Source organism: Aulonocara stuartgranti (assembly GCF_965226115.1).
Source record: "Aulonocara stuartgranti genome assembly, chromosome: 15".
NCBI lineage: Eukaryota > Metazoa > Chordata > Actinopteri > Cichliformes > Cichlidae > Aulonocara > Aulonocara stuartgranti.
In genome coordinates this window covers 26482257-26510166 of record NC_138951.1, presented here as the reverse complement: position 1 = coordinate 26510166, position 27910 = coordinate 26482257, and the positions used below count along the sequence as shown (strand labels likewise).

The window sequence follows — 27910 nt, the reverse complement described above, 5'->3', positions numbered from 1 at the left end:
TATGTAATTTTAAAAAAAACCTCTCATCGCTGCTGGTGGTCTATCCTTCAAGCTGAAGGAATATAATATATATAAGAGCTTGCTCTACTTCTTAGGCACCTTTTTGATTGCCCCTTCCTGCAGCTCCGATCATTGGCTAACTTCCTTCCATGCTACTTTGACCTTGGCCTCTAGTCTCCTTCGCCATGGAAGGTACTGCTCCTTGTGGCTGTTTATCTTGTAGTCAAGCATCTCACTGATCACTGCTGATCGGTGATCAGTGAAAAACATTAATACATGACATCTCACAAGTCAGGTTATACAGTCATTTATTGTACATGTTGCCGTGTTTCACATCTTGGCAAATTAAAGCAGAAATAATAAAAACTTTCTTTTAAAAAAATTCAGAGTAAAAATATTGCAGAAAATGAAAATGATGTTGGTGACTGAAGAACAGAACAGTGAAAATATGGGGAAGCTTTCTTTTTTCTTTTTTGTCCTGAAGTGGTACGCACTTTCAAATGCAACCTGTGTTCATTTTAAAACTTTTAGCCAAGTTTAAATGGATAATAACCTTTGACAGAAGAAGAAATATTTTCAAGGGTAAGGACTACTAAGAAAATGAACTTGATGAACGTAAGGAAATGCATTGTCTTTACATGTATGCAGTTGCCATTGACTGGTTTTAGGATTTAAGGGTAGGGGAAGGGTTTGGTTCACATCTACCCTTTTTTATGTAATCTTGACCTACACCCTAATAAGATCTGCTAAAGGAAGAACTATAAATGCATTTAAGAGACTTCATTTGAAAGATAATATTTTCTAGTACTGAAAACATGGCAAAAATGCAATCTTATTCTAATCCTAGTAGGACAAACAATGGATGTATGGAAGCAGATTATTATGTTCTTTAGAATCAGTTGCCATATTCTATACTTTAAGTTAGGAGTTGAAAAACTGCCATTAAAGTTTGATAATCCATGTAGTATGTTTTACTGCATTCTAGAAGGCAGTTGGCCAAAAAGAGCAGTAATCCTCAGAGCCAAACTAGCAATATATAAAAACTTTCAGATCACATCTCTTACTGTATATTAAAGCAGAAAGGAAATGTAATGTGTTGTTTGCTTATCCAGAAATCTTGCTAGAACTTGTTCTGAAATGCCATATCATATTTTCATTGTGGATGTTACTCAGATGCAGACTGATGTATGCAATTATTTGTCCTATACTGAACACAGAGACACAGAGGAGTCAATTGACAGCATCAAAGACTCAACGCCCAACCCAAACACAAAACCGAACCCAGCATACAGAGGTTCAGTGAATGTGGTTTCGAAGGTGTGGATTTGGATCATTTTGTCAGAGGAGACTCTGTAGAAGGACAGACTGCCAGCAGGATAATCCACATACACTGCTACTCTGTTAGAGACCGAAGAGGGAGGGACTGATCTGATTTTGTTATCATGGCAGACGGAGAAGCCACCATCAGAGCATCGCAGACACCACGACTGATCATTCATTCCAAACTTGCAGTCTTCACTGTTTCCTTTCCGTTTTATTCCTCTGTAACTTACGGCTATGTCAACTTCTCCTCTCCACTCCACCTCCCAGTAACAGCGACCAGTCAGACGATTACTGCACAAGAGCTGCTCCCTACGGTCAAATCTGTCTGGGTGATTGGGATAAGTCTGCTCCTTCTCTCCTACCAGCATTACTTTTCTGTCGTTTTCAGAAAGTTTCAGCTTTCTGTGTGCTGTGTTTCTGTCCAGTGTAAGTTCACAGGCGTCTGCCAGAAGAAAGAAGACACAGCTTTAAAATAAAGGACATAAAGAATATTCAAATACAAGGTTTCAAAATATCATAAATTCCTATTAACAAAGTACATGCTTACATTTTCTCAGACCGGGTTTTAACCTTTGCTCTCCACAGTTTTCCACCCTGGGGAAAAAAACAACCCAGTTAACTGATATGTTGTCTTTCATTATGAAAAGTGGAAGACATGCTCTAAAATATAAGCTAATGTAGGACTATTAGCAGCCACCAACCAATCAACCACACATGCTCTCAAAACTGAAACTGAAAATGCTAACTTTTTTCCCAGCTTCACTGACAGTGTTAAATCTATAACAGTATTGTAGAGAAGGGCTAAATAGTGTAAATTAGACTTAATACATGTTGTCAAGTTTCACAATGGCTTAAATGCATGCTTGTATTTAAGGCAAAGAGCCTCCATGGCAAGTTTTTTTTTTTTAATTATTATAGTTTTTTACAAAAATCATCGGTGTCTTCATGAATCATACTTCAGAATGCCCAGTCTCCAGAGTGGATTTTTCAGTCCAGTGGACAGCAGTCCCACTCCTGAATCTCCTGGATGATTGTAACTTAGGTCTAGCTTTCTAAGATGGGAGGGGTTAGATCTCAGAGCTGCAGCCAGAGAAGCACAGCCGTCATATCTGATTAGACAACCTGAGAGGCTGAAATTATTAAAAGAAATTGTATTTAAAACAGTGTTATAGGTAAGTTTAAGACATTGGTCAGGATATACAAAAGAATCTGCAGGACACAGTCTTTAGAAAAAGAGAAGTAAACATCTGATTTCTTACCTAAGAGTTTCAAGTTTACAGTGTGGGCTCTCCAGTCCAGCTAACAACCCTCTTACGCCAGAATCCTGCAAGTCATTGTTACTCAGATCCAGCTCTCTCAGGCTACAGGACTCAGAGCAGAGAACTGTGGACAGGGCTTCACTGCTTCTCCACGACAGTTTGCACACAGCCATCCTTTAGAGTTAAGGTTGGAGATGTGTTTTAAACACACTTCATATTCGGTGTTACTGAATTAGCTTTCTGGTTGGACAAATCTAGATCACTGCAAATGTTAATACAAAAACACAAAAATGCCACCACCCTAAATTAATTAAGAAATTATGTCCCAATTCTATTTAATAGAAATTAATTTGACAATTTAAACATTACTGTTGCCAAATTTGAAGTGTAATACTTTGCAATGGATTCCTAACCTGAGAATCTCCAGTTTACAGTGTGCACTCTTCAGTCCCACAGATAGCTGCAGCATTCCTGAATCTTGCAGGTCATTGTTACTCAGGTCCAGCTCTTTCAGACTAGAAAATTGGAGAATTGAGGAAAGATCTTTCCAGGTTCCCCCTGACAGGTGACAACCACCTAGCCTAAGCAGGAAATAGTAATTACAAATGTTTAATGTGTTCAGTTATATTATTATATTATATATATCATGTCAATGCATCCACTTAACTTAACACACTGGTTACTGCTACAACTACACGTTTCTTTTCCAGCTATTTATTAATGAGTATTAATTTATTAATGAGTATATATATATATATATATATATATATATATATATATGTATATATATATATATGTATATATATATATATATATATATATATATATATATATATATATATATATATATATATATATATATATATATATATATATATATAGTACTATGCTATTCTTAGTTAGTTCTTAGTTAGCGTATTGTCTGTCTTGTCTTAATGTTGGTTTATGTTGGTTTATAATGGAGCACTGTAACAAAAAAATAATTTCCCCCAGGGATCAATAAAGTATTCTGATTCTGATTCATCCACTTACAGAGCTCTGTTGGAGGCTTTGACCACTGGGAGTAGCCTTAGAAGAGCTTCTTCTGAAGCAGAGTATTTCTTCAAGTCAAATATGTCCAGATCTTCATCTGATGACAGTAAGATGAAGACCAGAGCTGACCACTGAGCAGAAGACAATTTATCTGTAGAGAGACTTCCTGAACTCAGGAACTGTTGAATCTCCTCCACTAGAGAACAATCATTCAGTTCATTCAGACAGTGGAACAGATTGATGTTTTGCTCAGTAGCCTCATTTTCGCTGATCTTTTTCTTTATATACTTGGCTGTTTTCTGATTGCACTCTGAACCTACTGTTTTCTGGAGTCCTCTTAAGAGATTCTGACTGTTCAGCAGTGATAGCCCAAGGAGGAAGCGGAGGAACAAGTCCAGGTGTCCATTTGGACTCTGTAAGGCCTTGTCCACAGCAATCTGATGAAGGAGTTTTAGACTACATTTGTTTTTAAAGACCTTAGGCTTCTTAGAAGCAATTTGATCTTCCAGCATGTTGACCCCAGAGTTGCTAAATATAAGATGGACATGAAGAGCAGCCAGAAACTCCTGAACACTCAGATGGATAAAGCAGAACACCTTGTTCTGGTACAGTCCTCTCTCCTCTTTAAAGATCTGTGTGAACACTCCTGAGTACACTGAGGCTGCCCTGATGTCAATGCCACACTCTGTCAGGTCTGATTCATAGAAGATCAGGTTTCCTTTCTGCAGCTGATCAAAAGCCAGTTTTCCCAGACACTCGATCATCTTCCTGCTCTCTGGACTCCAGTGCTGATCTGTTTCAGTTCCCTCGTCATACTTGACCTTCTTCATTTTGGCCTGAACCACCAGGAAGTGAATGTACATCTCAGTCAGGGTCTTGGGCAGCTGTCCTCCCTCTCTGGTTTTCAGCACATCTTCCAGAACTGTAGCAGTGATCCAGCAGAAGACTGGGATGTGGCACATGATGTGGAGGCTTCGTGATTTCTTGATGTGGGAGATAATCCTGTTGGCCTGCTCCTTTTCTTTGAATCTCTTTCTGAAGTACTCCTCCTTCTGTGGGTCAGTGAACCCTCTTACCTCTGTCACCCTGTGAACACACTGGGAAAGAATCTGATTGGCTGCTGCAGGTCTTGTGGTTATCCAGATGCGAGCAGAAGGAAGCAGCTTTCCCCTGATGAGATTTGTCAGTAGCACATCCACTGAGGTGGACTTCCTAGGGTCAGTGATGATTTTAGTTTTGTGGAAGTCCAGAGGAAGTCGACACTCATCCAGACCATCAAAGATGAACACAACCTGGAAGTCTTCAAAGCTCCAGATTCCTGCTTCTTTGGTTTCAGTAAAGAAGTGATGAACAAGTTCCACCAAGGTGAACTTTTTCTCTTTCAGCACATTCAGCTCTCTGAAAGTGAATGGAAACATGAACTGGATGTCCTGGTTGGCTTTGTCTTCAGCCCAGTCCAGAGTGAACTTCTGTGTTAGGACTGTTTTCCCAATGCCAGCCACTCCCTTTGTCAGCACTGTTCTGATTGGCTTGTCTTTAACAGGTGAGGCTTTAAAGATGTCTTCTTGTCTGATTGTTGCTTCTGGTCTGTCTGGTTTCCTGGATGCTGTTTCAATCTGTCTGACCTCATGTTCATCACTGGCCTCTGCAGTCCCTCCCTCTGTGACGTAGAGCTCTGTGTAGATCTGATTCAGAAGGGTTGGGTTTCCTGCTTTAGCGATCCCCTCAAACACACACTCGAATTTTGTCTTTAGGCTAGACTTCAGCTTATATTGACACACAGTATTATGAGTTCCTGAATAAAAAACAAAGAGAAATTAAAACCTGTTAAATCTCAAGAACACAAAAAGCTCAACACCAAGTAGCTTAAGAAATATGCAGCTACTGAAAATCCCGTAAACACAATGTGTTTAAACAAGTACGTGCACCAGGTTGAAAGGCAGCTTGTCCTTGTAGCACACATATTGTTCTAGTGTGTTTAACACCATTCAAGCCTGCATTTTGAGACACGATCTCAAAATGGGAGTTCATTCCACCTTCACTTCGTAGATACATAACTAGCCAAAGGGACGGCCACAGTTAAACTGTGAGGCTGTGTTTCTGAGTGAGTGGTGAGCATCATTTAATTCAGGGAACTGTTCTGGCTGTTTCCCCCAACAACGGGGTGAGACTGACATAATGACTTTAAGGCCTGTAACTAAAAATCACTAACACAGTCGAGCTGGAGGTGTTAGAGAAGGCGTTTATTACAGCAAAAATGCCTGACAAAACATACCATCACCCATCTTAAATACCAATACTGTGCTGAGAATGTGGCTGGATTTGAAAGTGAAGTTAATACAAAAAGAGGCATCTAAAAAACCAGAGTGTCGATCGTGTATTGGCGACTTTGCGCTGTCACTCTGTCACTTTGGGGCAGAAACTTGAAAAATATGTATATAGTGAGGTAAGTAGTAGAATATTGGACCTGTAAGGCACCCAGTTAACTCCCAGGACCCATGGAGTCACCAAGAATCACCTTCCTTGCTCTTCCACTGGCAACAGAAAAGATCATTTACCATTTTGGGAAACTAAGGCTTCCTAAGGCATCCACAGAAGAAAAGGGTAGTGCTGCTCTCCAGGTTGGATGGTTAAACATTTCAAGGAGAATGAGCGCTTTCCTTGCCTTAGCGACATTATTGACGGACATGTTATAACAGATGCTGACATAACAGCAGAAACAAGTGACCTTCCCAGCAGATGAGGATCATGAGATAACTTTACCACCAAGATAAATGTCAGAATTGTCACCACCACACGTTCAAAGCCTATGCCCTGTACGAGGCAGTAGGTAAGTGACATCACATCGATATTACTGAAATACTCGTACTGCTCTGGAGATGGTCGGCCAGCTCCTTCTCTTTCATTCTTCTCAAGAAGTAAAGTGTGATTTTCAGAAATGATTCTCTGCTGCTCCTCCTCTCCTCCACATCTTCACCATCCTCTCTCTCACTCTCCAATCCGACTGAGTCATCTGGGCTCAGAATCCTCTGAAATTTTTTCAGCTCATCCTTCACAAAACTGATGATGCTCTTCTCGAGTTTCTGGAACAGAAATATTAATGCATGTAGCCTGAAGGTTGTTCCAACCAGAATACCTATCACTGATGACGATAAGTGCAGTGGGTGAACATTTACACACAGTGAAGATGGAGTCGAGGTCTTTTTGATTCTGCTGGGCATGCTGAACTCTAGAGAGACACATAAAATATTTATGTTTATTTTAGTTATCATGTGAGTTGCTTAAGGATAACAGGTTCAAAATAAAGCTTTTACAGGACTGTGCAGTCCAGTAAAAACGTAAATAACTCCTCCAACCTTCCACCCCCTCACTGTTTGTCTGATAGATAGTGAAAAGTATCCCACATAAAGCCGGCTGTATTTTGTTGAGAGCAGTTTTACTTTTGCTAAAGAGCTGTGAGAATAAAAATCTAGTTAGTACAAGTATATTAATCCTCCTGCTGTAATGGCTGCACCAATCTTAAAAAAAATTAAGGTACTTTCTCAGATACATCTGCACACTTTCAGCTCCTACCCCAGATCATCAGGCCTCTGTTCATGTTTAAAGTCAACATGTGGACCCTTGGACCGCTCACTCTGCATGGACACACTGCTGGATACAGAAGAGTGCTGCTGCCATTGTCTGATCTTCCTACAATCACAGGAGGATATTTCAGTTACCCAGCACATGGTGTGAACCACAGTGATAAAATACGAATAATACAAAGCACCATGCTAGAGATAATCATAAATGAATAAAAATAATAAGCCATGTTAAAATCCTTGATTAGACCAGCATGTTTAAAATGCAATGCTAAAACTTAATATACCGTATTGTTCCATATTTTTTGGACTATAAGGCGCACTTAAAATCCTTTAATTTTCTCAAAAATCAATAGTGTGCCTTATAATCTGGTGCCCCTTATGTATGAATTCTGGTTGTGCTTTCTGACCTTGAAACTTTGGTAAGCTACGAAGCCACACCGCTTGTCGATGCTCCGATTATCGGAGCATTACGGCTACTGTAGTCAGGAGCCTTGCGCAGTAATCTGTGTCCAAACTCTGCTTCAGGTTCCAAAGTCAAAAGCACACTGCGCCATCACTGAGAGTTAAAAACTAACTCTCTAAATTCTTTCATCTTTAACAAAATTTGCTGCTTTAAAAGGTGTAACAATAAAGTTTAACATCCAGACATCCATGAAAACAGAATTTATTAAATTTAACGGAGTTAGAAGTTAACAGGAACTTAGCTTGCTAGTTTCCACCTAAACATGATATAGCATGTTCTGACTGAGAGATTTCTGAAAAAAAATTAAACACACAGCTCTCCTATCACTTCAGACAGAAATGAAGACAGAAAACTAAACAGCAGTGACTTTTGTAGGGTTACTGAAGTTGGACTAGCCGGTATAGTATATAATGATGTGCTACGTGATTGCTAGCGACACAGCTATGTTAGCATAACTTAAACAGTGAAGCTGAAGGAAGAATGCTAACTTTTTTCTACTCAATAAAAGTTAACGCGAGCATTCCCGATGGTTAGGGGCAAATGCAAACGCATCGTAGGACGGTGTAAACGGACCAAACTTCAGTGAGGAGAACAACTAAGAGAATCCATCCACAATACAAGGTTAGTCATTAATATACTGCAACAACATGGGAATAGAGCAGCTGCGAGAGAATTCAACATTAATGAATCAAGGGTACAGAAGTGGAGAAAGCAAGAAGAATGAGTTGAGTAAAGTCTGGCTTACTCAACTCTGACTGGACTGTTTTGTTTCCCTTATTGCGTCTTATAATCCAGTGTGCATTATGTATGAAAACAGACCTGTTCATCGACAGTGCGTCTTATAATCCGGGGCGCTTTATGGTCTGATAGATTTATTAGGATATAAAATTGATAGTTAAAATATGTGCAGTACTCTGTATCAGATAACTCATGCACCTTTGAGTCCTTACCCTTGGTCAGACTTCTGTTCATGTTTAAAGTCAACATGTGGACCCTTGGACCGCTCGCTCTGCATGGACACACTGCTACATACAGGAGAGCGCTGCTGTTGTCTGACCTTCCTACAATCACAGGGGGAGAGATTTCAGTTAGCAAGCACACTGGGTGAACCCAGTGGCAAAAGACACAAAGTGCTGTGATAGTTGCAGCAAGTATAAAGAATCGAATGGGACTGGACATGTTATAAGTGGTGGGAACAAGTTGGCATTTGCAAATGCAATAATAAAACATAACCTATTCAGTCTTCTTACTGATCAATACATTCATCCTGATCTATATGTTGATAAAAACCTGATTCTAAAATATGTGTAATGTCTGTTTCAGATAAGTCCTGAATCGACCCTGTTGCGCTCTTACCTTGCATCATCAGGGCTCTGTTCATGTTTAAAGTCGACATGTGGACCCTTGGACCGATCGCTCTTCATGGACACACTGCTGAATACAGAAGAGTGTGGTCTCTGCTGTAGGATCTTCCTTTAAATATAGGAACGCATTTATGTTAGACACCATCCTATGTGACTTGTCTTAGTACATGACAGTTAGAATGAGTAAGTAAATCCTCCTGCTAAAAAAACATAAAGCCATGAAATGGTTGGAGCGTGCTATAAAGAATTTAAACCGTGTTAAATAAAGTGGATGAAAATGGTATTGCTAAATGCAGTGCTAAAACAGCCATCCATCCATCCATTTTCTGCCCCTCTGAAACTGTAAAAAGCTGCACCTTCAGTTTGTAGTCCTTACCCAAGGTCAGACCTCTGTTCATGTTTAAAGTCGACATGTGGACCCTTGGACCACTCACTCTGCATGGACACGCTGCTGGATACAGGCGAGTGTGGTCTCTGCTGCAGGCTCCTCCTGCAAACACAAGGACTCGTTTATCCTGAATAAGAACTCATTAATAACCTGAAACAGTGATCACATGAAGAAAACTCTGAACGCTTTTGAATTTTTGCTCTTCTAAACTTTTTTCTAAATATTAAGATAATTAAATAAATAATAATCAATATTTCTTTCAACATTGTTAAGAAATCATTTTGTCTAACAAATCTGTTTTAGTTCCTTTGACTTCTTACCTTGGATCAGCAGGGTGATGTCCATCTTTGAAGTTAACATGTTCGCCCTTGGACCAATCGCTCTCCATGGAGACACAACTGGGTACAGGCGAGTCCCGTTTGTGGTGTTTGATCTTCCTATTATATATAATAATTTAACTTGAGTGCTTAACTAGAGATAAGATGATGTGTCATGGGCGGTTGGTCATCTCACCTCTGCAGTTTGGTTCGACTCTCATGTTCCCTGCACTGATCCATAGCAGATCCCAAACCTTCACACAACATCACAGGACACATTTGTTCTGACTGCTGTCAAACAATTACAAAAAGTTTGGATTCGTTTTGATATTCAAAATGTAAACTGGTCTTTGTTAACATAATACCAGTATATCTTGATACCGTAACATAAAACAAAGAAAGATAAGAAACACTTTACAGAAAATACCACGTGTTTGATCGTGTTTGTAAAATCAAAATTAGTGCATCTAATAACTGTTTTATTTGATTTCCTTTCATGTTGTTTTATCTTGGCGGTGGGGTTTTAATCACATTGAGCAATAAGGTTATCAGGAACCTTTTTGTGATTTTTATACCTCAGAAAAATAAAACCTTGAACTTTGATTTTGTATGATATGAATTACAGCTGCTGATTGGTGTGATAGCATTCTGTTTGTTGTAAAAACTGTAAATGCCATTACATCAAAGGACATTTATTTATAGGTAAAAAGTTGTGTTGTTTGTTTGTTTCAAATTTCTACATGCCATCTGGTTACTGTAGCTTCCTGTTGTGTCAAGGTCAAATTTGACTTATTAAGGATTATGTAAATGATAGAAACAGAAAAAAAAACAAGTAACAAGTCTCATGTTTTTTTAAATCTGGAATGAGGTTGATCATAATACTGCCAATAACCCTTTTGATAAGTCCCCCCAGTACTCAAGACCAATTAATGAAACTAATGGCTGGAAACAAAATATCTCTCCATCACAGAGGTGGTTGTAATGTGAAGGTCCCCACTCTGAAAAAAACGTTTTCCAAAAATAATCATAAGGGTTGACATTTGGACGTGTTGTAGAAGACAGTTTGAACTGAAAGCTTTTTAAAACAAATGAAATAGACTGATGGGTTGTGATAGCCCAACATAAACCAGTGAAAAGGTAATTTAGTCATCTGAATATCAGTTCTTGCAGACCAGCCTGAACTTCCATTAGCATAACGATTTTCTAACAGAGAGCATCCTGAGATGGTCACATGAATGAAAATGCATGAACAGACAAAAATGCCCATGAACACACCTCTGCAGCAACATACAACAAAATCCTACAAAGACTTGGAAGCTTTTTGGACATACCTGCTGACAGTGAAGAGGCAGGAAGCAGTTTGCGTTACTGTTTGATGGAAGAAATAATCTGTGTGAAATTAATCTTAATCAACCACTTGTAATGTAAAGCAACTAAAAGCAAGGCTAAACAGGAGCTTGCTGGTCTGCAGATTCAATCTAATCTCCACATTCAGTTCTCCACAGTTTTTATTATTTAAGGTCATACAATAACCACATGCCACTGAACTTTGAACCTGCTCTTGTGGAACATTAACAGACAGTAAGACAAGCTTACAGTGGAACTTAGAATTCTTCTGGGCCTTGTCCAGAAGGCAGGTTTTACACAATCTGAGTATGTTTCTTTGTTTTTCTTACAGGTGCAGCAGTTGTCAATACATTGTGCATTTCTATTTGTATTTTATTATATTTTCTCCACCTTTCCCATGCAAAAGCTGACAGACAGGATGAAAAAAAAAAGGACCAGATACATGATCAGAGGAATCGGTACTCAAGATCGGTGGTGCTGTTTATTTCTAACATTACAGCAACATTAGAGTTCTGAAATAATAAACTTGATGTATTTAAAATTGGTTAGTCACTGTATACCCACAGGAAATTGACCATGATCAATTTTCTTATCTATTCAGTTCCCAATGAATCCATCTGTGTAAAACAGACTTAGTGGTGTTAGAGGCAAGCATAAAAACTAGCGTAATCAAGCATAAAAACAGCATTAATCTTGTTAACGACGTTAACGCCATAACTGCATTAATGTGGCAAATCTCTGTTAACAAGTTACCGCGGATCGTCCCATTCATGGGGCTGACCGGCGTCAACACGTTAGCGCGTTGATTAACGCTGACAGCACTAATAAAAACATTAGTGCATTTTCTACATCACCAAAATCGATGTACGCCCCTCTGATCAGAGTTAGCTCTGTGAGCTCTGAGTATGTTCACCCTGAGTTAAATGACCTTGTGGGTAATGAAAAGAGCCAAAGTAGTTATAGTAGGTCAGATACCGTGACTCATCATAAAGAGCAGAGCCTCCACTTTGATTCAGTGGATCAAAGAAGATGAATCCATGTGGGTGTGCACGATGATCAGCTTCAAGACTGCAATCATCATTCCAGAAGATGAGTTGAGCCTGTGTGGGTGTAATTAACACATAATTGCTCCAGAAAACAAAACAAAGGTCCCTTTGTTGCCTAATCTCTGGTTTATCAGCCTGGGCGCTACAGTTCACAGCAGTGATGGCCCGCTTGAAGCCGACACTCTGGCAGGTGTGTCAAAAGAAACCAACACACTGCTTCAGAAGCACTGTGTCGAGACTTGATTCTTTTGGCCAGAGTCACATGATCAATGACGTCTGAAGCTTCATTTAACTGCTTCAGTATCTGAGTCAGTGGTTTATAGGAAAGTGATTAGTCATTCGCAGGACTTGTGGAGTGTTTTGATGGTGAGAAATAGCAAACCACTGATCATTCTAATGAGTGATATGGAGCCAGCGAGGAAGAGAGGAGGTTCTGTCATGTGGGAGTAATTTGAGTTGATTTTGGTCAATCAGGTGGGTTTGCCAGCTTTCTGTTCTTGTTGCTTGCCTTTGTTTTGGGTGTATTTATTTTATCTGAAATTTGAAAAACTTAAAATGTCTTAACAAAACATCTGCTTTTCATAATATACATATCATTAAAGAATTTCATTGTTAAAATAATCTTAAAATGTTATTCTACAAAATGTGCAGCAATTTACTTTGTTTACTCTTTTTCGGTGATAGTTTGTGGGACCCAGGAAGATCATATACCTGCATCCCCACCAACTTGCATTGCAGTTTCTATGCAATGCAACCTTTTCTGTTTCGTGTGAGAGGATTTTCTCTAAGCAGGAGAAATTATCTCCAAGCAAACAAAGAGACTCGGCCATCGCACAGTGGAACAAATTCTCTTCTTAAATAAAAACCAAATAGGATAACCTTAAATGCATCATGTTTTTACTTTACAAGTTCACACCCTGTTAAGGCCATCTTCTCTTTCTAACATGTTTCACTTTTCACCACTTTTACTTCACTCGCTGGTCAGCTTTAGGCTCTAAATCCACTTGGTTACATTTCTGAAAAGATGTCCCCTTGTAAACATGGACAGTAAAAAACCTACAAGTGGTGTGTGTCCTGTCTCAGTGATGAGATTAAAGGTACACTAAGAACACAGAGAAAGTAAAGATTCAGATGACCAGAACCCAAATCCAAACCCAACATACAGAGATTCAGTCAATGTGATGTTAAAGGTGTGGAGGTGGATCAGAGTGTCAGAGGAGACTCTGTAGAAGGACAGAGTGCCAGCAGGACAGTCCACATACACTGCTACTCTGTCAGAGACCGAGGATGAAGAGGAGTGGGAGGAGATGAATGTTTCTCTGTTATTGTGCCACACAGAGTAACCACCATCAGAGCAGCTCAGACTCCAGGACTGATCATTTCCTCCAAACCAACACTCATCACTCTTTTTTTTCCTTTGGATTCTTCTGTAACTCACTGCTATATAAACTTCTCCTTCCCACTCCAACTCCCAGTAACAGCGGCCAGTCAGACCATTTCTACACAGCAGCTGAGGCCAGCAGTCAAATCTGTCTGGATGATCAGGATATGGATGGTCCTGTTTCACACGTGTCACCTTCCTGTTGCTGTCAGATAGTCTGAGGTTTCTGTTCACTGTGTTGGTGTCCACTGTGAGTTCACATGAATCTGGTAAGAAAAAGATGGAGCTGCAGTTGATAATCTGACATATTTGATGCTTTATTCTTTCTTTACTTGCTGATATGTTGCTCAGTCATAGAAAGTTTAATGATGATACTTTCTGAATGAATATATACAGGACTGTATATAAAAGATGCCTGTAGCCACTGTGAAGCTGTAGTTTTGAAGGTTTGACATAAACATTTAGTTATCATTTCTGAGACTTACACTTCAGTAGTCCAGGTTTTAGCCACTGCTCTCCACAATGGTCCACTCTGGAGGGAGAAAAACATAATGAGTTTTATCTATAATGTGTACATACTGCTATTCAACATGAAGCACCAATTCCTGATTGATATAGAAACATGCTGAAACACAGCCAGTTTTAAATATATTCTCTTCTCAGCAGTTTCAGTTTCAGTTTTATTTGTCATATGCAAGTTAGCACAGGGTCAACATTGCAATGAAATGTGTATGACGAGCAGCAGTCACTCAGCACCATGATACAGTAGGAGAAAATAAAATAAAATAAAATAATAAAGAAAATAGAAAAATAGTAAGGAGCAAAATATTAGAGACACATGGTAAAAGAGAAAAGATGACTAAATATATATGTATCTATAAATATAAATATATGTACACTAGTGATTAAATAAGAAAATCTTGAAAAGAAATATGACGGGAGGGCAGATGGGATATTGCACAGGAATGAGCAGCAGAAAATTACAGTATTGCACTTTTAAATATAAATATCAATGACAATAAAGTGGAATGACCAGTGCAGATTAAACAGAGTACTTGTGAAGCTGCAGGGTCATGAGACTGCTATGGGTCATGCTTTCATGAAGCTAAAAAAGGGTAAAAGTGTATTCTTAAAAACCTGTGTGTGTTTGTCAGTCCCATTCAGAACTGAAAGCTAAAGAAGCTAACAAGCTAAAGAAGAGCCCAGCCACACCTTGGAGGAAACTCATGTCCACCGTTAGTATCTGCAGTCTCATTCTTTCAGTCGCGACCTGGATCTGGTAGCCATAGGGGTGGATGCAAACACAGATTGGCCGGTAAATTGATACCTTTGCTTTCATGCCCTGCTGTGTCTTCAAAACAGAGCAGAACAGAGTCTCCTCTCCAGTACTCTCGGACAGACCTTCTTAGTGAGGCTGAGTAGTGGGATACCTCTATAATTGGAACACTGCTTTCAGTTCCCCTTTTTAAAGACAGGAACCATCACCTGACCCTGCCAACCCCGATGATCTACCCCAGACAAACAACATTACAGAGATGTGTCAACCATGACAGCCCCACCACATCCAGAACCTTAAGAAACTTAAGGGGAAATCTCATCCACCAAAAATTCCCTGCCACCAAGGACTTATTTAAGACCATTAGTGAACTCAGCCTAGTGATGCCTAAGTTGTCCCCTTTAATTCCTAGACACTGCTTTCTCTAAGGATGGATATTGGAAGAATTGAGGAGGTGCCTAAGGTATTGGATTCACTGGCTGACTATATCCTCAACTGAAGTCAGAAACAACCAATGATGAGAATAACAGCATTATAAGTAACAGCGTTACTTTTTTCAGTAATGAGAAATCTAACTAATTACTATTTTTATCGTTACAAGACCGTTACCGTTACTAACAAGAAAATGCAGTGCGGTCGCATTACTATTTTTCAACAAACAGATGGTTGAAGCTGCCTTCAGCTTACCGCACTTTATATCAGTTGCACCGAAGTAGCTGTCTACGTAAGTAATCTGGGCACTGCCGCTTTAGGTAACTTCTACTTACTCAAAGTTACTAGTAACTTTGAGTAACTAGAAGTTGACTGAAGGTTTGCCAGAAATGCTTGAGAAGAATCTCAGTCTAAAGGTGAGTTTTTGCACAGCTACTGTAAGAATACAGTCTTCTTGGGCTGCAGTACTTGTAAGTTGTCTCAGGAGTCCAGCAGGCTAACTAAGGACTTTTTCAGTTTGATGGCTCTGGTCACTTTTAGTGTCCACCATCTGATTTTGAAATTAATATTATGACACATGCCAACCACCATGAGGCCACAGCTTTATACAGACTCCTCAGCCAAGGAGTTCTATGACATCGTCCTTTTGGACTTAGTATCCCCTGTTTATCTTACGGAAGGCTTTCAAAGCTCTGTCAAAGGTGAGAATTTAAGGTTTTGCAGACCAGGGCCTCAGACATTACCAGTGCACCAATAGGACCATAGAGTTCCCTGATAGGGCATCCTCTAGCACCCACACTGTTGTTCGGTATATAAGCACAAACAACAGTCAGGACTTGTTCCATGACTCCTCTGGGGTCTGCACATTTCTTTACATAGAATCACTTTATATCTTTCCCATAAACAGAAAAAAGGAAAAAGCAAAAAGGCTAAAAAAAAAAAACCCAAGTTAGATAAACCAACGCCATGTGAACTCTTGTTCATACCTTAGATTGTCCAGTCTCCACTGAGTATTCTTCACTCCCTTAGAAAGCTCCTCCACATGAGAGTCTCCTGGATGATTGTAGCTCAAATCAAGATTTCTCAGATGGGAGGGGTTAGACCTCAAAGCCAAGACCAAAGATTCACCTCCATCTTTTGTGATCAGACAACCCGAGAGACTAAAGTTTTGAAAGAAGAAAAAAGTCCAGGATGAGCATGCATAAATAATAATACTGCAATACTTGCTCTTGGGGACTTTAACAAAGCCAATCTGAGCCATGAGCTTCCGAAATATAAGCAGTATATTAAATGCCCGACCAGAGAGGAGAGGACATTAGACCACTGCTACAGCACGATCAGCGGGGCCTATCGCGCGGTGCCCCGCGCTTCACTCGGACTTTCTGACCACGTCATGATCCACCTAATCCCCGCGTACAGACAGAGGCTGAAGCTCTCCAAACCTGTCGTGAGGACTAAAAAACTGTGGAGCAACGAGGCTGTGGAGGAGCTTCGCACGTGTTTGGAGACCACAGACTGGGACACATTGAAGGCTGCTTCTAACAGCTTGGACGAGTTTACGGACACTGTCACCTCCTATATCCACTTCTGTGAGGACAGCATTGTGCCATCACGCACCAGGGTGAGTTATAACAATGACAAACCCTGGTTTACTCCTAAACTCAAAAAGCTGTGGCTGGAAAAGAGAAAGGCGTTCAGAAGCGGAGACAGGGACTGCTACAGAGAGGCCAAGTACAGGTTCAGTAAAGAAGTGGACATTGCTAAACATCAGCACTCTGAGAAGATGCAGCAGCAGATCTCAGAGAATGATTCGGCCTCTGTGTGGAAAGGTTTTAGGAATATCACAAACTACAAGCCTAAAACCCCCCACTTTTTTTGGGTTGTATGGAAGCCCCAAACGCAATTTCATTGTTCTTGACAATGACAATAAATAAATAAATACTAAATACTACCTTAGAGTTTCAAGTTTACAGTGTACACTTTTTAGTCCACCAGACAGCAGCTTCACGCCAGAATCTTGCAGGTCATTGTTACTCAGGTCCAGCTCTCTCAAACTAGAAGACTCGGAGCTGAGAACTGATGAAAGAGCTTTGCAGCTTCTCCACGACAAGTTACAACAGCTCAGCCTGAGAGAAAGAATTATTAATGAAGATAACAATCAAGAATGTAAAAACATTTATAATGGTTCATAAATCGACTTACAGAGCTTTCTTGGAGGCTTTGACCACTGGCAGAAGCCTCAGAAGAGCATCCTCAGAAGCAGAGTATTTCTTCAGTTCAAATGAATCAAGATCTTCCTTTGATGACAATAAGATGAAGACCAGAGCTGACCACTGAGCAGGAGACAGTTTATCTGTAGAGAGACTTCCCGAAGTCAGAGACTGTTGGATCTCCTCCACTAGAGAACGATCATTCAGTTCATTCAGACAGTGAAACAGATTGATGCTTTTCTCTGCAGACTGATTATCACTGATCTTCTTCTTGATGTACTGGACTGTTTCCACATCAGTATTTGAACTACTTCCTGTCTGTGTCAGTAGACCTTTTAGGAGAGTCTGATTAGACTGCAGTGAAAGCCCAAGGAGGAAGCGGAGGAACAAGTCCAGATGACCATTTGAACTCTCTAAGGCCTTGTCCACGGCACTCTGGTGGAGATGTTTTAAAGAATACTGATCTTTTTTTTGCCGTTTCTCCAGCAGGTTGACTTCAGAGTTGATGAAGGTCAGATGGACATGAAGAGCAGCCATAAACTCCTGAATACTCAGATGGATGAAGCAGAACACCTTGTTCTGGTACAGTCCTCTCTCCTCTTTAAAGATCTGTGTGAACACTCCTGAGTACACTGAGGCATCCTTGATAATTACTTCAAAATCTGTCAGGTCTGATTCATAGAAGATCAGGTTTCCTTTCTGCAGCTGATCAAAAGCCAGTTTTCCCAGACACTCGATCATCTTCCTGCTCTCTGGACTCCAGTGCTGATCGGTTTCAGTTCCCTCATCATACTTGACCTTCTTCATTTTGGCCTGAACCACCAGGAAGTGAATGTACATCTCAGTCAGGGTCTTGGGCAGCTGTCCCCCCTCTCTAGTTTTCAGCACATCTTCCAGAACTGTAGCAGTGATCCAGCAGAAGACTGGGATGTGGCACATGATGTGGAGGCTTCGTGATTTCTTGATGTGGGAGATAATCCTGTTGGTCTGCTCCTTTTCTTTGAATCTCTTTCTGAAGTACTCCTCCTTCTGTGGGTCAGTGAACCCTCTTACCTCTGTCACCCTGTGAACACACTGGGAAAGAATCTGATTGGCTGCTGCAGGTCTTGTGGTTATCCAGAGGCGAGCAGAAGGAAGCAGCTTTCCCCTGATGAGATTTGTCAGTAGCACATCCACTGAGGTGGACTTTCTAGGGTCAGTGATGATTTTAGTTTTGTGGAAGTCCAGAGGAAGTCGACACTCATCCAGACCATCAAAGATGAACACAACCTGGAAGTCTTCAAAGCTCCAGATTCCTGCTTCTTTGGTTTCAGTAAAGAAGTAATGAACAAGTTCCACCAAGCTGAACTTTTTCTCTTTCAGCACATTCAGCTCTCTGAAAGTGAATGGAAACATGAACTGGATGTCCTGGTTGGCTTTGTCTTCAGCCCAGTCCAGAGTGAACTTCTGTGTTAGGACTGTTTTCCCAATGCCAGCCACTCCCTTTGTCAGCACTGTTCTGATTGGCTTGTCTTTAACAGGTGAGGCTTTAAAGATGTCTTCTTGTCTGATTGCAGTTTCTGGTCTGTTCAATTTCCTGGATACGGTTTCAATCTGTCTGATCTCATGTTCATCATTGACCCCTGCAGTCCCTCCCTCTGTGATGTAGAGCTCTGTGTAGATCTGATTCAGAAGGGTTGAGCTTCCAGCTTTAGCAATCCCCTCAAACACACACTTGAACTTCTTTTTCAGATTAGACTTCAGGTTTTTTTGGAACTTTGCAGCACGAGTTCCTAAATTAATAATTAAAAAACAAACAAACATTAGAATTGATTAGAATATTTGCTGTGGTGTTTCCTTTATTTAAGAACTGACAGGATTACCTTGGATTCCCTCAGCTCTCTGTAATTCACCTACCCTCTGCCTATCACCTACACTGAACAAAAATATAAACGCAACACCTTTGTTACTGCTCCCATTCCCCATGGGATGGATGTAGAGACCTAAAATTCATTCCAGATACACAATATAACCATCCCTCCCAAACAGTGGTCACAAATCAGTCCAAATGTGTGGTAGTGGGCACATCTGCTATATTGAGATAATCCATCCCACCTCACAGGTGTGCCACATCAGGATGCTGATCTGACATCATGAGTAGTGCACAGGTGTACCTCAGACTGCCCACAACAAAAGGCCACCCTGGAATGTGCAGTTTTGTCTCACAGCAAAATGCCACAGATGCCACAAGCAATGAGGGAGCGTGCAATTGGCATGCTGACAGCAGGAATGTCAACCAGATCTGTCGCCCGTGCATTGAATGTTCATTTCTCAACCATAAGCCGTCTCCACAGGCGTTTCAGAGAATATGGCAGCACATCCAACCGGCCTCACAACCGCAGACCTCGTGTAACCACACCAGCCCAGGACCTCCACATCCAGCAGGTTCACCTCCAAGATCGTCTGAGACCAGCCACCCAGACAGCTGCTGGAACAATTGGTTTGCACAACCAAACAATTTCTGCACAAACTGTCAGAAACCGTCTCAGGGACGCTCAACTGCATGCCCGTCGTCCTCATCGGGGTCTTGACCTGACTCCAGCTCGTCGCCGTAACAGACTTGTGTGGGCAAATGCTCACATTCGATGGCGTCTGGCACGTTGGAGAGGTGTGCGCTTCACGGATGAATCATGGTTCACATTGTTCAGGGCAGATGGCAGCTGAGAATGTCCCAGTTCTTGCATGGCCAGCATACTCACCGGATATGTCACTCATTGAGCATGTTCGGGATGTGCTTGACCAGCGTATACGACAGCGTGTACCAGTTCCCACGAATATCCAACAACCTCGCACAGCCATTGAAGTGGAGTGGACCAACATTCCACAGGCCACAATTGACAATCTGATAGACTCCATGCGACGATGTGTTGCACTGCATGAGGCAAATGGTGGTCACACCAGATACTGACCGGTTCTGGGTCCCCAGACCCCCAATAGCGCAAAAAACTGCACATTCCAGGGTGGCCTTTTGTTGTGGGCAGTCTGAGGTACACCTGTGCACTACTCATGATGTCAGATCAGCATCCTGATGTGGCACACCTGTGAGGTGGGATGGATTATCTCAATATAGCAGATGTGCCCACTACCACACATTTGGACTGATTTGTGACCACTGTTTGGGAGGGATGGTTATATTGTGTATCTGGAATGAATTTTAGGTCTCTACGTCCATCCCATGGGGAATGGGAGCAAAAACAAAAGTGTTGCGTTTATATTTTTGTTCAGTGTACTTTAGCCATTGATTTATGGGCTTTCCTGATGTAATCAACCATCTATAATGTAGTATGTCTGACCACAAAAGTTATAGATAAACAAATAGAAACATAAAAACAAAAGATGCATAAATGTTTATGTCTCTGTCATGCACCAGGGTGTTGTGTTAATCATGGTGCACATCATTTATGTTTCGATAAAGAAAAATTTATAGATCCAACAGAGTGTTTCTCAGACTGTGGGGCATAGAACAGCTGGGGTTGTAGACAAACTTGAGGAAATGCTGTGCATGTGTTCAAATCCTCTTACTGCTCTGCAGACACTCAGCCAGCTTCTCCTGCTTCATTTTCCTAAGGAATTGCAGCGTGATCTTCAAAAATGACTCTCTACTGCTCCTCCTCTGTTCTTCATCCTCAGCCTTCAGCACCTCCTCATCCTCCCTCTGACACTCTAACCATTCTGGATAGTCTGAAAGCACGACCTTCCTCATCTTCTTCAGCTCATTCTTTAAAAAACTGAACATGTTGTCCTCCAGCGTCTGGAAAAGGGATACATTTAGAACTTTAAACTTATTTTCAGTCATTTTCAGTTTCATCTATTAAGGTTTTGACAGAATTAGGACCATATATTCCACATTATAACCTTCATAATGTTTTTAACTAAATGAATCTAGTAATTCTCTCACTGAGTCTCATGTTTAAGGAGAGATGGAAACTAAATTACTTTTTCCTCATTGATGTGATATTAAACTGTTGACTCTTGAATCTTCTCACCATAAATATGGAGTCCAGATCAGACTGACCACTGAGAGTCTCTGAGCTCTGCAAAACACTGCAAAAACGCTCAACGTTAGCATATGTGCAGTTTGTTAAAGGTGTTGCTCTCTGTAATGATGAGTCTTGGTATGAACACAAAGTGATCACTAATGCAAGTGCTGGTCTTGCTGTTGGACATGACGTTTTTAAAGAAGAAACACAATCAACAGTTTCAGTTCTCACCCTGTATCAAAAGACCGCTCTCTGTTTGAAAAGGTTATTGGTTGAATCATAGATCGGTCACTCTTCATTGACACACAGCTCAGTGAAGTAGACAACGGTGTCTCCTTATTGATTCTGAAATGAGAAAATAAAGAATATCACACGTGTGTTATTTAAGGTATTCACAGCAAACGTTGGTATTCTAATGAAACAGATAAGATTGCATGTGTACAGGTCTGTTAAGAATTAAAAATAATTCACTCGACTCTCGTTAGCACAAAATCTTTGGTTCTCCGAGACTATTTGTTTTATAGAATGATTTTAAAACTTTATCGATTAAGCTGTTCATAGCTACAAACTATGATTCGGAGTGGGGTTTGATATTTGGGGGAACCTTAAGGTTCAGTACCTAAGAATAGGTCCCCAACTGATTTCCACTGTAAGCTCAAATAGATTTTACTCCCGTCTTCCTCAGATGGCCATCCCTCCCTGAGCCTGATTCTGCTAGAGGTTTCTTCCTTTTCAAAGGGAGTTTTTCCATCCCACTGTCACCAAGTGCTTGCTCATTGGGGCTCCCTTAATACTGGTGTTTTTTCTGTGTTGTAGAATTTTTACCTCATATCTTGTTGTGTGTGTTTGGCACTGAATTGAACTGGAAAAGCTCCTTTGTATTGGAGGTGCAGAACATGGTCCACTCAGTCAGAAAATTGGAATAGTACTGAATTTCTGCCAGAGGTGGGAACTGAACATCCCTGTGCACTCTGTATGTTTGGCTATACCAGCTCTGTCCAGGATCCTACCCCACCACCTAATCCAGCTCAGGTGACAGCTGTTTCTCTCCTCACCTGAGTATTTAACTTATGTGGCTGCAGGAATGATCATTTAATTATTTTTCATATCAGGAAGTCCGTTCCTCCCAATCACCCCTTTAGGTCTTTGTCACATGTCTCCTCATTTTGTTAAATAACTTGTTCACCTTTGGCCTTCCATGCCAGTGTTCTTCATGTTTCTTTTACACACAGAGCAATTTTCAGTTCTCCGTACAAAAGGTCTTTGGGATGTGTCCATAATCCGTTCTTATGGCATGGCCAACTCAGCACATTCGTCTTTGTTTGAGGATGGTGTAGATGGCTGGTAGTCCTGTTGTTGCAAGTATCTCTGTGTTGGTGACCTTGTCTTTCCATGGTATGCCAAACATAGAACTTTGGTCTTTCCTTCAAACTAAGCAGATTCCTTCAGTGCTGTCTTTAAACACATGATTTAAAAGTAAGGAAAAGAAAAATGTTGAAAAATGTTGGGACATGCACACATCCTTCTTTGACACCAAGGCAAGGGGGTTGGACAAGGGTCTGTCAATAAATGCTATAAGTAAACTGTTACTCTGCATTTGTCTTGACGTTGTCACAATGAGAAAATCATATCAGCTGATCTTTTTGGTGTGAAGCTGCACTGGGAGTCTGGATAAACTCTGGCAGCCAGTTTTTTGCAGTTTTTCTGGTGCAATGCACAAAAACAACTTTCCAACAATACTCAACAACAAAATTCCGCAAAAGTGTCTGCTTCTGTCTCCTGTTTGGTTGATGGTACCGTCTGTCATATGTTATGGAACAGCTGCTTCTTTCCAACATTAACAGAGTGAAGAGGGTCTAAAAGGGTTTGTGCATCAATCACATGTAACATCAAGACAACCTTGTCTTATTATCACAGGGTTTAAACTCTAGAATGATTTGCAGACTCACTAAATCACTCGCTCTGTTTAAATCTCTTGTTAAAATTCGTGGAGCCTCATTGAGCCTCTGAATAACTGTAATGATTTTCTTTAACGTGTTATTTATTGTCATCACAGAACAAAAATCAATTAAAATTTTGTAAGTGAAGAATGTCTTCATCTTTGAATATAATGGGTTGAATCATAGATCGATTACTCTTGAAGGACACACCGGTGGATGAAGGAGGGGCTTGTGTTTTCTGATAGAAACTGATAGAAAAAAAACAGGGACTACATAGTGAGCACAGTAGCACAGTGAGTTTGGATTCAAAGCATCTGCAACAATTTCCAGTAACCAACTGAAAAACACAAAAAAAAAAACAAAACTGTAGAACCAAAATTTATAGCAACCAATCCATTGTGTATTTTCTACCTGGTGTGTAAGTAGATGACACGGTAAAAAACAGATTGTGCTGTTTTGTGAGACTAAACACAGGAACACAGCAGCAGAAATAAGTTTGTGTACTGGCAGCAATTTGATGTTTGTCTCTCTCAAGTTTTAAAACTCTGACTTATTTTTGTTTTTTTAACTGAGGTTGTTGCATTAAGAAAAGGTGATGACCACACAATGTAGTGACTGCAGAGAGTTCACATGTCAGAGAGTTAAACAGTTGGTTCGTTTGATTTCTGTGTCTCTGACCAGGACCTGGAGAAGGGTCCTGACAGCTAGAGACAGTCCTCTCACCTCTGAGCTTTGGTCTTGCTGTCATGTTCCCCACACAGAGTGGATTTAGAGGGAGGGACTCCCTCCTCTCTGTGCTCACACTGATCCATAGCAGAAGCCACACCTTTACACAGACACAGCAACATTAATATCACAACATATATTAGTTCACACACACACACACACACACACACACACACACACACACACACACACACACACACACACACACACAAGGATTTAAACATCTATAATATTTTGTCTGAAAACAGAATCCAAACATCTTCTCCTGTGTGCCTTCAGTCGGTCTTCAGCAGTATTGGGGAGTAACGGAATTCATGTACCGCCGTTACGTATTTAAAATACAAAATATGAGTAACTGTATTCCGTTACATTACAGTTTAAAAAGGTGGTATTCAGAATACAGTTACTTTGTTGAAATAAAGGGATTACACGGCGGTCAGGAACAGGAAAAGATCTTTTCCTGTTTCATATGTTAGGCTATGCCCTCTCTATTTATGGTAATTCCACGCCGGTGGAAACCCAAACAAAACACGCATTAAGAGGCTCAAATGGCTGTGTCTCAATCTAGCGTCTCATAATGACGTGAAGAAATATTTTTATTTATTTAATATGAAGGCAATAGACAGAGTGTTACAGGCATTGCCCTAGCCCAGGGGTGGGCAATCTCAGTCCACGAGGGCCGGTGTCCCTGCAGGTTTTAGATGTGTCCTCGAACCAACCCAGCTGATTTAAATGGCTAAATTAGCTCCTCAACATGTCCTGAAGTTCTCCAGAGGCCTGGTGACGAACTAATCATGTGATTCAGGTGTGTTGACCCAAGGTGAGATCTAAAACCTGCAGGGACACCGGCCCTCGTGGCCTGAGATTGCCCACCCCTGCCCTAGCCTCATGGGCAGTGTAGTCCGTGCTGCAGGGAGAATGGACTGCAATACCCGCTGTGTGTCTGTGAGCGAGGGAGGGAGAAAAAGGAGAGTCGAAAAGCACGAGTTGTCACCGAGCAGAAACGGGAGCTGGAAGCATGTAAATATAATAATAACCACTGCAGCCAAAAAGAGTGCCTGACGAGCCCAGTTGTAAGTAAGCTATTAAGACTCGGCTCTACACTTTTTTCGTGTTTTCCTCAGAAACAATGAGTTCAGTTGGAGCAGCCTTTCAACCCCTCTCTCTGTCTCTCGCTACCAAAGTTGACACAGACAACAAAGTAAAGCAAGTTTTCGGTTACGAGCCCTACATGGAACCAGACGTATTAGCCAGAGGTCCCTTTACTACGCTTCGGAGCCGCGGACCTGTTTTATATACACGCGGAATAGTTTTCTATACAACCTTACCTAATGTCCACCCTACTGTTACTCATTTTATATTAAGATTTAAGACTCTAGTTGGTATTGGTATGGTGAGTAGCCTTCAGTAATAGTAATAAATCACACAGCAATAGTACATTCATGTAGTTGTAAAAAGGCATGATAATATATTAAGTAATCCAATGTATCCAGAATACGTTACTCGCTTTGAGTAACGTAACGGAATATGTTACAAAATACATTTTGGGGCATGTACTCTGTAATCTGTAGTGGAATACATTTTAAAAGTAACCTTCCCAACACTGGTCTTCAGTGTTACCTGATGGTTTGAACACTTAAAAGTAAATGAATCACTGTAAAGTTATTGTTCCTAAACTCAGAGAGAAATTCTTTTTTCTCTTCATGTTTTATACCAACAAACAGCAAACAGCCAATCAGCATCATGAAACAGCCTTCTCTGGAAAGACTCACCTGCTGAGCTCACTTCACACCCTTTCCACCTTCATGTGTGGAAGAAATATTTTGAGAAAAGAAGCTGCTCAGTCTCTTCGTCAGTCCTGGTGTCTGAGCAATCGATCTAAGGACTCCGTCACAAGCTCACAACAACAGATAAAAAAAAACAACCCCAAAGACATCCGACCAGCCTCACCTGTGGAAAGAAACCCAGTCAGTGTCAGAGAAAACACATAGGGGATTATGGACTTAGACATGATCTTGACCATGTCTACATTCCTAAATGCACTGAGTACATACAGCAAGCAGCAGTTCTCCCTAACACAAAGCCTGTCAGAGGTCAGAAGAGAATGGGCAGACAGCTGTGAGCTGACAGGAAGGCAACAGTAGGCAACAGTAAGTAAAATAACCACACACTACAACCAAGGTATGCAGAAGAGCATGCCTGAACACACACTACCTTACAGCAGATGAGCTACAGCAGCAGAAGAGCACACAATAGAAAATTGGAAAACCATTTCCATGTCCTAAACACCAACACCGTAGGGGGAGCAGAAGGGAACATAAGGAGATACGAGGACATCTCTCCTTTACTCTCAAAAACACTTTTTTAATGGCTGTTTCAGATAAACAAGCTAGAGGGCTGAAATTTGATCTGCACATGCTCAGTAGGATTCTCTCTGTGTGGAAAAAGAGCAGGATCATCTCAGCGTAGCAGAAGTTTTTTTAAAAACTAAATTAAAAAACTTTTTCATTATTTATAGATGGGTAGGTGTGTGTGTGTGTACACATATATTGCCTTTGCTCAATAGAACAGCGGTCCCCAACCTTTTTTGCGCCACGGGCTGGTTTATGCCCGACAATATTTGCATGGACCGGCCTTTAAGGTGTCGCGGATAAATACAACAAAATAAAACTAGTACCGGTACTGAAAAAAAGAAAATTTATTCATAACACACGTGAAAAGACCAAGGAAAACTGAGTAAACGATAAAAACGATAACAAAATAACGCTGAAAACCGATAAAAACCCTGAAAACTATACATTTCACACCTAAGCCTAAACTCTCGCGGCCCGGTGCCAAACAACTCACGGACCGGTACCGGTCCGAGGGCCGTGGGTTGGGGACCGCTGCAATAGAATACAAGATGTATTCATGGCTGCAGGATCATAAGCACTCTGAGTTTGCTGACAATCAGAAAATCAGCACAATTACATTTTCAAAGGGGTTATTAAACGTGTTGTTCTAAAAGCAGCTCATCTATAAAATCTGTTATCTGTGTTCTGTCAGAGCTGATTTACAGCAGCCTGGTGTCTTAAAAGGTAGAACAGCTCTCTGATATGACAGCTGATATCCAAAACATTTTTAAACATATACAAAAAAAGCTAAACAAAAGTCACATGTACAGCAGTAATCTGATTTATTAGATGAACAGTAATATGACTAAATTTTTTCAGGGTTACACTTTGTGTTGTTAGTGCATAGGCTATATCAGACTGGTAGCTGCACATATGTCTTACATCTAAATGTAAATGCTGGATTTCAAGCATTGTGAATTATGAAGAAAAACATAGAAATGCTCCGGCCTCGACCTACTTCTACTTCAACAATCAAAACAACTTTATTGTCCACGTTTGGAGGACAAAATGCCTCACAGCACATCTCACGTGACCAAACAGACCCTGAGATGCAGCTACTTAAACATTTGTCGATAAAATATTAAACATAAAAACGTTCATAATAATGTTATGTTAGTTTAAGAAATAAAATGCTGGATTTATTCGGCACTGCGTGGACTTCGGGTCCACACTGACGTCACATAAATGACTGCAGTCACTGACGCCGCGGCGGACACACACCGACCTGTTTGATCTTAACAGATACTCAAAGGGTCTCGATTTCTGACGTTTCTATGGTAACACGGTTACAGCAGTAATCTGACAGCACGAACAGAACCTCGGAGACAAACACCGGCACGCGGACCTCACTCACCTACACAGATAGGAAAGACGCTCCGCGGAACAGCAGCCGGACAAAGTGAAAGTAAA

The 27910-nt window shown here is 40.8% G+C and overlaps 1 protein-coding gene across 1 annotated transcript; it reads right to left on the bottom strand.

Moving 5' to 3' along the window:
* Positions 1 to 387: 387 nt before the first annotated feature.
* Positions 388 to 27910, bottom strand: LOC309689837 (uncharacterized protein). Its single transcript, XM_082506500.1, has 27 exons — positions 27855 to 27910; positions 25880 to 26057; positions 24105 to 24207; positions 21673 to 21786; positions 21448 to 21505; positions 20984 to 21212; positions 17415 to 19194; positions 17165 to 17338; positions 16199 to 16372; positions 13990 to 14036; positions 13227 to 13770; positions 12053 to 12145; positions 11062 to 11134; positions 9927 to 10018; positions 9734 to 9850; positions 9402 to 9515; positions 9018 to 9134; positions 8612 to 8722; positions 7188 to 7304; positions 6795 to 6843; positions 6484 to 6697; positions 3615 to 5409; positions 2996 to 3163; positions 2583 to 2756; positions 2280 to 2453; positions 1871 to 1917; positions 388 to 1765 (listed from the first exon to the last, which is right to left on the bottom strand). The coding sequence occupies exons 3-27, from the start codon at positions 24191 to 24193 to the stop codon at positions 1203 to 1205; spliced, it is 7227 nt and encodes a 2408-aa protein (XP_082362626.1). The 5' UTR covers positions 24194 to 24207; positions 25880 to 26057; positions 27855 to 27910; the 3' UTR covers positions 388 to 1202.